This window comes from Branchiostoma belcheri, unplaced genomic scaffold (assembly GCF_001625305.1).
Source record: "Branchiostoma belcheri isolate BF01 breed outbred unplaced genomic scaffold, Haploidv18h27 scaffold13, whole genome shotgun sequence".
Classification (NCBI taxonomy): domain Eukaryota; kingdom Metazoa; phylum Chordata; class Leptocardii; order Amphioxiformes; family Branchiostomatidae; genus Branchiostoma; species Branchiostoma belcheri.
Window position 1 is genome coordinate 3,634,577 of NW_017802713.1, and position 10,664 is coordinate 3,645,240.

The 10,664-nt window shown below is 37.3% G+C and overlaps 1 protein-coding gene across 1 annotated transcript in view; it reads left to right on the forward strand.

Moving 5' to 3' along the window:
• Positions 1-366: 366 nt before the first annotated feature.
• LOC109463729 (nose resistant to fluoxetine protein 6-like) overlaps positions 367-10,664 on the forward strand; it is a 16,749-nt gene continuing 6,451 nt past the window's right edge. Inside the window, exons 1-7 of the mRNA XM_019760577.1 lie at positions 367-434; positions 3,408-3,476; positions 4,915-5,002; positions 5,803-5,897; positions 7,768-7,941; positions 8,448-8,541; positions 9,184-9,285. Coding sequence (XP_019616136.1) covers positions 3,413-3,476; positions 4,915-5,002; positions 5,803-5,897; positions 7,768-7,941; positions 8,448-8,541; positions 9,184-9,285 — 617 coding nt within the window. The 5' untranslated portion in view covers positions 367-434; positions 3,408-3,412. The remainder of the gene's footprint in view (positions 435-3,407; positions 3,477-4,914; positions 5,003-5,802; positions 5,898-7,767; positions 7,942-8,447; positions 8,542-9,183; positions 9,286-10,664) is intronic.

The following is a 10,664-nucleotide window of genomic DNA, read 5'->3' on the forward strand; positions in this document are numbered from 1 at the left end:
ACGTCCATATGTGTGGTTATTTTTAGGCACATGCTCCCATGCATAACGCCGCAACAAGTATTTGTCAAACTAGTACAAAATTAGGGATAGGTCGGAATTAGGGCACCCCCGTTAGTTGTCTGTTTCCTATATAATTGTCGTACTGCAGCTGAACCATCTTACACGCACTTACAAGCAATTAGCCTTCAGAAATGATTTAATGAAGAATCATTTTATAATTCACACTTATTTTTTTCAGTACATATGTAGAGAAAAAAAAACTTACAAATTGGAAGACAGAAAATAAAGATAATAAAAGTAAACAGGAGAGGTCAGAGGTGAACATGAAGTGGTCGGATGAGTTTGGATGCCCTAGTTTTGTGAGTCGTTCTGAAGCAGACGTATTAAAGTTCTCTTGGTTTCAGCCGGTTTCCTGCTGTTTTAACGCTAAGGAGGTATGTACGAACTCGATATAAGCATGTACGTAACGTTAGAAGAAGGACAGTATCAAACGATTTGGTGCGATTTGGGGCTGTATGTATACCAGCTGTATTCAGAAGCTATCGTGATAGTAATTCAGTAAACGTTTTAAAGTCATTTCGAGCTCGAGGTGTGGCTCTCGTCAAACCCGGGACCTAGTACCTAAAGCTTCTTCTATCAGAGAGGGCGTCCCTTACCTAAGCTAGGCACTCAATTTTTACCGAATCGATTGCACAAAAACACATACAGGTGTAAAGTGTCTCTCTCAGGAACAGAACATTAGGTAAGTTTGGAATTCGAACTTAGAACCTTTAGAATTACAACACCACCCTACCACATTGAAGTCAAAAATGAATTATATGTTTTCCCACAAACATTATACGCCACTGTTGAGCTACAGTAAAGCTATTAGGACTTTTTTCTGTGTTTTAATTAGAAAAAATTCATATTTCTTAGGAAACTTGACAAACCATGCATTTAGTTCTATATGCTCGTACATCTATAACTGCGTCAAGAAGCGAGAAGAAGTTGAACATGTAAATAGTAGATCACTTTATTATTTATAGTTTAAGTGTCATTGCTGTATCCTTTTTCCTTGTCTATTCATGACCTGTACTTAGCTTGATAGAGCACAAAGGTACAATAAAAGTCTTTCATTCTTTAATCTTGCAAAATTGGTAAACAAATGAAAGAAACCAAACAAAGAAATATAACCGTTTTTTCACGTGTTAATCTAATCTAAGCGTCATCAGGGGAACCTTGTGACCTTAGAATCCTCTTAAGAACTATAAAGTAGACAACTTAGTCGGATGACTGTTAGGTTTCATTGAATTGAAAAAAAGGAAAGTTAACTAACTCGGTCTCATTCAAGTAATTTACGACTAGATTTGAGCCAAATCACGGACCTCATCATTGCTTTCTTCACTTTCGTATAACACTCACTATGTTTGACAAAAGATTTCTCGCACCACAAGGTTTGATTGATGAATTGGAAGAAATTATGGCCGCGGGTAAGATTTCTCAAGATTTCGGTAAAAGCGGCTGTCGCCTGAGAAAGAATAAAGACTTAAAAACGCAGCCTAAAACATAGCAATTTAATAACGACGATAATTTGGTGCCGGATAAAACCGGATAGCCAGGCCCTTTCACTGATCAAGTCAGAGCGCTCCCGTTACTATTCCTGTAAGTCGTGCGAGGTGGTTCATACCTGTCTCCGAGTTCTGTAACATCCATCACGGCTTAAGTAAGACGGTCGTGTAGTTTAGATAGAGCCAAATATGAGCCAAATATGAACACAAGCTTCATTATATACACCCAGTTGATTGTGGTATTCCAGTTTGTTTGCTGCACCAAAAATTGTATTGTTTGAATATATCGCATCATAAATTGTCAGTAACTTCCCATGGCAATTAAGCTGTCTTTTTTTGGTAATCATTAATTGAGATCTTTCTTAGAAACAGTTCATATTTTACCCCACAAATTACCATTCTCTACATTAAAATGGGAACGACAGCATTTTAAAGACCTACACCAAAATTTCACCCCTGTCCCAGGTCAAACATTTTGGGCAGATGTTTAAAAAAATGCTTTTTTCTGTTCTTTTTTTTAATTTAAGTAAAATTTTCCCCATTTTTTAAAATAATTTGAAAACTTTAACCCTAAACAGTACACCTGGGGTCCGCGCGGACCCCAGCACTATATATTCTGTAATATCTTTTTTATTTCTAAAGATTTTTTTCTGAAATTTTAGGTAATTGTCACCCACAAAGTTGTCTCTCAATATAGTGCAGAAAACTCCGTTTCTACCATTTATAAAAAAAATTATATCTGATTTTCTTTTGGGGTCCGCGCGGACCCCACGCCGGCTTTCGATCATAATGGATACACTGGCGTTCTTATACATTACCTTATTTCTGTTTTTATTTGTTTTTATGCACTCATCGTATGTCTACCAAGTTTTCAGAGAATGGTGTAGTAATAGAATTAAATTTTAATAACTTTGGTGCAATTATGACGTCATATGACGTCAGAGCTAATAATATAGTCCGCCATATTGGATTTTGACCAATGACGTAATCAAATTAGCATATTCTATGCATATTAAATGATTTAACTGATATTTAATTATGCAAGATGTTATTAATGTTGGAAAAGAAGTGTAATTTAATATAAAAGTCAGAAAATTTTTATGTTTAAACCAAAATTACTTCTATTTTCAAAAAAACTGCCTGCTAGGAACCCGTTGCCATGGCAACACAAAAAAACATCAACTTACTAGTATTAAACTAATATGAACTTTTTTCCAGAGACATTTTAGGAAAGGTCTCCAAATTTGATACTTCTAGCGCAAGCCGTTTAGTCGCTATCTGAGATCAAAGTTGGGCCTCAAAAGCCCCTTCAGTCTGAAATGGGTTTAAAAATCGGGTATTTCTCCTTGTCTTCTTTTCTTTACCAAAAAATAGAAAAAGTTCAAAATGTATGATTTTTGTATGTAATGTGGACACAGAGGTTCCCACATCAGTTTGCAAAACAATTGAGCTGGTAGCATGTTGATAATTTCTAAAAATTAGCAAAAAACTGTTCTGGGGTCCGCGCGGACCCCAGGTGTACAGATTAATCAGTCCGGGAAGGTGTACTGTTGAGGGTTAAAGGTAAACCAAGTAGGCATTTGAATATGTTTAATTAAGAGGGTAAAAGTATCTCTATTGGTCAGGGAAATGACGGACATGCATATGATCTTTCCAAAACATGAAAAACTTTGTCTAGTTCTCCAACCTCAAGTTTAATTACCTTGACTACAAATCTGAATTTGTCAGGTTTCTTTGAAAGGCCAGCACAAGTATTAAGAGAGTCAATATATTGAAAAAAATTCTCGGACGCATTCTTTTATGTTAACCAGACATGGCACTCGACATTATTACTAATTTCTTGTTTCGTTTTTGCCACAGGTACAATGAATATCGTGTACATCGACTATGTCATAGTATTTGTGATGCTACCTGCAATAGTGATCGCAGGTAAGATACACTTTTGGTAGTTAGTTTGGCTAATGGGGTTTAATATACAAGTTAACTGGCTTATAATATTTGCATAAAGGTTCTTTATGAATGTTCGCTATGCTTTTTGATAATAAACTAGAGGTCGGAGATCTCATGTCTTCGTCAGAGGTACATCGTTCTAGAGAAATTAACATGCGTATTCTTTACTCTTTTTAACAATCAATTTGGTCTAAAGAAGAAAAGAATCTCTGTACTATTTTTATGGTACAGAACACCCTGAAACGGTTTGCCGCAGATTATACAGATGCGTCGTCACCCGTGTTAGCCCCCCCCCCTACGTTATTTGAGTTTGGACTGTTACTGGAAAAAAACGTTCAAGAAATTCTTACTGTGTTGAAAGTGTCACGACAGCGCCGCAAAATATAATGAGAGAAGATGTTATAAAGGAGAGAATCAAAACAGGTTAACTACTGCTGTTTTGTTAATTTGTCTTTATGACAAATAGAAGACTTGTTTCTTGTGTTCTTTGTGTCCTAACATTTGTACTTCTACAGTTAGTATATTCCAAATCTAGGCATCTCGTTTTTCGGCCCTTCGTGTTTTTATTGCGCGCTTGCCTTAAATTTAAGGTAATTAGATTTAAGGTCTCCAGTGGACGTCATCCATAGCAATTACTTGGTGTGGCCGGCCGTAGAAAATAACCTGACATATGTCCAACCTATCCTCCCCCTGCTGAAGTTATAGTACAATCCCTCAATGTAACGTCATTTGATCCCATCCATTATGGGGTTCCCCATGTATCCAGCTGTCGGCTGTCTCCAAGCAGATGTAGGTGGGGGATTTCTAAACACAAAAGGTCCTATTACGGGGACATAACGACCTCCACGACTCTCATCTTTGAACTCAATCTTGGAAACCACCACAGTAACATGCCTATCAAATTTCATTAACTTCCATCCACACATACAAAAGTTATCCTGCTCACAAGAAAAATTAACAAAATGCCCCCTGTTGTCACGACGAAACCCCCCACGAAGCTCAGTAACGAACTTAACCTTGGTCCCGACAATAGTAAGCACCACACCAAGAATTATAATCAACATTTTACAAATACTTGAGTTATCTTGCTAACAAGCCACAAACACAAAAGGTGCACTAACGTGACTCACGGACCCCCCACGAAGCCGAAACTTGTACTTGACTTCGGCCTCAACAGCGGTAATCTACCTGCCAAAAATCATGGACGTCGAATGATGCCTTCCAGAGTTATATCGCAAAATCCGCAGTTCTCCACACTCCGGCGAGACAATTTCATAGTCCTTCTGACGAAGACAATGATTCTGAACGATTTTAATAATAAGTATTAATATAATTATCAATTAATCTATGACCCATATTTGCAGATTATAGAGACCTTCCTAACCTCCTAACCGTTCTTACTTCTTTTTTATTCTAGTATCAATGTCATCGTGGATATCAAGATCTATGTCCTTCGAGAGGGAGGTGTATGACTGGATATCGCCAGACTTGTACATTGTTCCACTGTAAGTTGACAGGTAGAAGGCATTCTTGTAAGGACATTCAAAAAGCAATGTTTTACTAATGCACCTGTTTGCTGTGTTAAATGACATTGCAGAAATTTCAAGGGTTTGAAATTCAGATGTTAGATCAAAAATATTATTGCCTTACCAGCGATCGATCTAGGATTGGTAGGGTTTTTGTAAGGTTGGTCGGAAAACTAGAAACACAACAAATTTTCCGATGCCTGAGCTCCTTTCTCCACTATCACTGATCGTAGAACGGCCGTACAGCAACCAACCCTGGCCTTGTGGAACCCTTATGTTATAATTGGAATGTGATGCAATTTGTAAATGTGCGATTCAAAACACAACGAAACATACCCCCCGTAATTTGTCTAGAAAGGTCGTTAAACATTTCTTATCTATATAGCAAAAAATGAGCTGTGAGGAAAGAAATGTTTTACTTTACCCAAGAACAAATAAAAATGACCTACCTTCACAAAAAAGGAACGAGGAAAAGTAATCAAATAAACAGCTTATCATTCATAAATACGTAAGAATTGTGTTTGGTTTTATTTCCTGGCAAACTATTATATAGGTTATGATAACAATAAAAATAGTAATATGACGCTGGAAAAAAACTTGACCGTTCAGAAGATTGAAGTACTCATCATTAAGCTCTCGTCTCAGTTTAGTGATGGTTTACATGATCCGATATATGTACGGTAAACTTAGAAAGATCAGTTTCCGATATTTCAAACATGTCCAAAATAACAGTATGCCTTAGTGAATCAATATAAATGCGCCTTTTTAATGCTTTTCAGGGTGCTAGCTTCCATTGTCTGTGTGCTGGTCAGTGCTGGTACCCTTTACGAGATCATTGTCACCACGTTAGCGGGGACAAAGTCTTCAGCAGAATGTAAGTAAACATGGCATCCTTTCAGTTGATTTTGTCAGGGCACATTATGCGCATTTTTATTTGCAAGTAAGGCCACGCCATCTTAATTTTATGGATGACATCCGCGCGCGCATTGATTTTTGCCTGATCTCAAAAAAAAAAAAGATCACGTCTTCCGAGCTCTGGCCTGGCTTTAGGCCTGGGTAGTCCATGGTGGTTAGCGACAATGAAGCCGGTGGTAACTCTGGAGGACGGCACCAAGGCTACCGAAGCTCCACGAGTCAAGAACTCAGGACGTACATACGTACAGTGTCGATTCATAAATTCCACAAAAATCCAGCATATGTGCCGGCCTTTCGTATACGTCGCTATGTAATGCGGCAAATTCACAAAACCGGCTTTGTATTCCTGTGGTTTAGTAGAAGTTTTATTTTTGGCCGGATTTTCCTTTTTTTTCGCCCGCGCGCACTAATTTGGGGGTCTTCAGAGGATGTCATCCATAAAATTAAGTCGGTGTGGCATAAGTTCAAAGAAATATTCACTATTTATAGATGTATATACACTTCGCACATAGCTAAAGACAATGAGTTTGATTTTGTTGGGATGTATACAATATTAGGTAGCAAAAGCACCAACGTTCTCTCTCTATATATAAAAAACTATAACTGAAAGCTTCAACTTTTGCTATGGGGTGTAGCATCAAATGTATCTTCTTTAGCTGCACGATGTATAAGTAGCACATATATTGACTTATATATCATATTGGAAATTGAACTATTATTACAACATTTGGCTTTTATTATTAGCTATACACTGTATTGAAGTATTGTAAGCATCTACTTTAGCTGCGCAAAGTGTAGGTATATAACCAACCTGTACAATATGTAGGTATACGAAGTATCGACTTCACTTTGCTCACTCGGTTATTTGTTAGGTGGTATTAGCCACTGACCACGCGTTAAGATATCATATACTCCGATGCAAAAGAAAGTCTTTAACCCGTGTCTTCTATTTCGTTTAATTAAATTTATTACCTCCATGAAAAATGGAGGTATTGTTTTTGGCGGCGTCTGTCTGTATGTCTGTGTGTGTGTGTGTCTGTCTGTGTGTGTGTCTGTGTGTCTGTGTGTGTTTCCGCAACTTTGTAGTCAGCATAACTTCATAACTCCTTTATGGATTGTGATGATATTTGGTATGCTGATAAGTCTTAGGAAGACAAAGGTCAAGGTCAAATATGGGCCTCCTGGTGGATGACCTTGGTACTGCAGCAGAACTTCCGGTTTTTGTATCTTTGGTCCTGAACATGCTATGGTCTTGAATTTTTTTGTGACAGATAGCTTTTCCTGTCAGGAATAAGTGGTGTGGGTTTGGTCCTCCTAGCAGCTTGTTCAGGAATTGCAGGGGACTTTTGGGCGAAATCTTTGAAAACCAATAAGTCCAGATAGGAACAGCGTATTTTCATCATTTTTGGTGTGTAGGTATCAGACAGAGAGATGTACATAATTAACTGCAAATTATGCAAATGATGACTTTTTTTGCATAATTAATGAGGAAATTCTATAATTACAGTGTTTTACATTATAGAACTTTCATACATGTAATGTATGTAACCTATGGCAGATGGAACATCAACAGATACTAAATATGCAAATGGTGACCTAATTTGCATAATTAATGGAAAAAATGTATGATTTCTCAATGGTGAATAATGGGAATGTCATACTTGGGACATCTTTAAGTTAATCAAAAGTTAACATCACGATGCATATATTATGTTAATACAGAGGTCATTTGCGTAATTAAAGAAGAAATTTACATTTACATATCAAGCCCATATTTCATGGAGGTATGAGATCTCGGAACTCTTGTTTAGAATTTGTTTTCTCTCTAGCAAAGGTCGGTCGCTTGCTTCTGTGTTTCTCTGCTTACACCAACACAAAGAAAGTGTTTGACACCCGCCAACTGCCCGGACAACTCCCATTCCTTGACGGCCTCCGCGTACTGAGTGCCCTTTGGATAATCTTAGGGCATATGGATTTTTATGGTAACGTTATCGCCAGCATAGGTAAGTTTTAAGCATTTCATTGATTTTGCCAGGGTGCATTGTGCAGTTTTGGTCAAGAGATACATGCTCCTGATTTGTTGTTGTTTATAGTTGGTTAACCTTATTTATTCTTTAGAATTTGTTTAAATAATTGTTATGGTATTAAATGTCCAATCTGCGATGCCGGCTTATGCGGTTTATACAATAACTTTTATTAAAATATTCCACACGTTTTTATTTCTTATGGTGATATCTAACTCCTTAGCTTTTTATGTGTATACACGTCTATTTATTTATTTATTATATTATATTTGTATACACGTCTGACTATGATAAGGTGGATGAACGCTTTTGCAAATTTGACGAAAATACAATGCATAATGCAGCAACCTCTGCGGTTCCAATACATTCACAAATGCCCCTAATCCCCGAGGTCTCTCTGTGAATGAAAACTGAAATCACATCCAGGAAGTCTGAAATGTCAAGCATTTTTTCTTTATTAAATATCAACATGATGTTTTCCACAGGCAATAGGTCTGAACATGATGTTCGTGACCAGGAGTGGTGGTTCTTTATCATTGAGCCATATGATCTGGCTGTAGACACATTTCTTGTTCTCGGGTATGTGTCACGTTTTAGACGTTCTTTCATACGTATACGACGCCTTACGCTTGTTTTCGTCAAGCAATTACCCTGGCGTGCTTGGCTGCCCTCCGTGTTTCTCTCTGCATTGGTGCTGGTAGGCTGTCAGCCAATCATACATTCTCACTCACTCCTGTTGTTTCAGGGAAAGCTGTCAGCCAATCACATCGCCGACTATAATCAAGAGGCAATGTGATTGGCTGGTATTTATTCTAAAAGCAGTTCTTACGGCTTAGGGCTGGCAAAGCTCCAAAGGAGCAAGCACGGAAAGCATGCCGGTACGCTAGCATACAGACAGCTATAATGCCATGAGAGGGCGGTTCTAGATAAAGCTAGATCTAGAGTATGCCATTGAGTGCTACATAAGACTACGATTCGCCACTGTGGTAGTTTGGTCAATGATTCTCTGTAGCTCAAGTTTTCCCTAAAACGTTTTCTATAATGTTGTGATCAATAAAGACACCAATCTGTTTTTTCCAATTCCAATTGTTTATTGACTACCTACATATAGAATACTCGTTAATACATGTTTTTACCAACTTAAGGGTTAATATATTTTTTTATTCTTTACTACTGCTTTACTGTTGCTCTTGTTTTCTATTGTTCTTTTTCATTTACAAGTGGTTTCTTGGTGTCACACGTGTTTCTGAAGCAACTTAAGAAGAGAGATGGCCACTTCACTGGGAAGGATCTTGCTCTAAATTACCTTCACCGCTACTGCAGGTAGGTTCCAATTATTATCTCTATTCATGTAAATACCTGCAACCGCGACATGTATCGGTAGAGTCGGTGATTCTACTAGTAGAGAATCCGATCAGAGCCTCTGTCAACAGAAATATGTCAATCAGAGTCTCAATCAGAATCCCTCCTTCACCATTTTTAAAAATCATAAAGTAAAGTAGCTTTCATAAATAACCCCACACATTCCTAATTTTTGTTTATGTTTCCTTGTTTACTACTTTCATTACCATTTTTCATTATTGTAGATAGTATTGTATCGTATTGTATTTTATTGTTTTGTTTATTTACCCGTTACCTAAGTTATTTCTTATTTATCCGATTGATTTGAATTGTTAATCACGTTATGAAGGGAGGCCTCCTCATAAGCATTTTATGCTTCCGGCCTCCCTGCACTGTTACATTTCATTTATATTTTCTTGTATACGTGTATTTTTACATTTTGTTTTAACCCTACCTAGACCGGGCTTTTTTTGACATGGGGGGACCGGGGGGGGGCTCTTTTGACCCCCCCCAAGAACTCGCGAACGGTATGTCGTATGACCACCAAATTTTCAGAGAATGGTGTACTAGTGAAAATTTATCATATCTACAATTTTTATGTCGTTATGACGTAATATGACGTCATTATGACGTCATTAATGTGATTTTATTGGCCAAAACCTTGTCTAAATAGGTTTTTCCCTGAAAACTAAATGGTATTCAACATAACTGTACCAAAAGTGTTTATGACAGAATATTAGGGTGTACTAAGTCTTATGTTGCCCATAGCAACACCGGTGACGTCATAAAATGACGTCATGCATATTTAAGATATCCGCCATCTTGGATCATCAATCTTGAATTTTCAAAAATAGTTTTTTTTCATGATAAAGCCTAAAATACATTGTAAACATACTAAAGACCTTCATTTAAACCTTTCTTGGAAAAAGAAATGGAAGTATTAATGAAATTTTAATGAAAATAACCTGTATATACCTGTTCTAATGATATGGTCCGCCATCTTGGACTTTGGCCAATGACGTCATAAAATTAGCATAAATTATGCATATTTAATGATAAAATTAACATAAAATTATATTGGGTGTTATTAATATTAGAAACCATGAGTAACTTGACATAAAACCCATAAAATTCTAGTGTTGAAACAAAAAGTACTAAATTTAGCAAAAAATGCCTGTCAGAAACCCGTTGCCATGGCAACACAAAAAATTATTATCTTATTCCAATGATATAGAATTGTTGCCAACAATATTCTAGGAAAAGTCACCAAGTTTGGCCATTCTACGGCTAGCCGTTCAGACGCTAGGTGACATCAAAGTTGCCGCGGGCACTTTTAGCCCCCCCCCCCGGTTTAGGTAGGG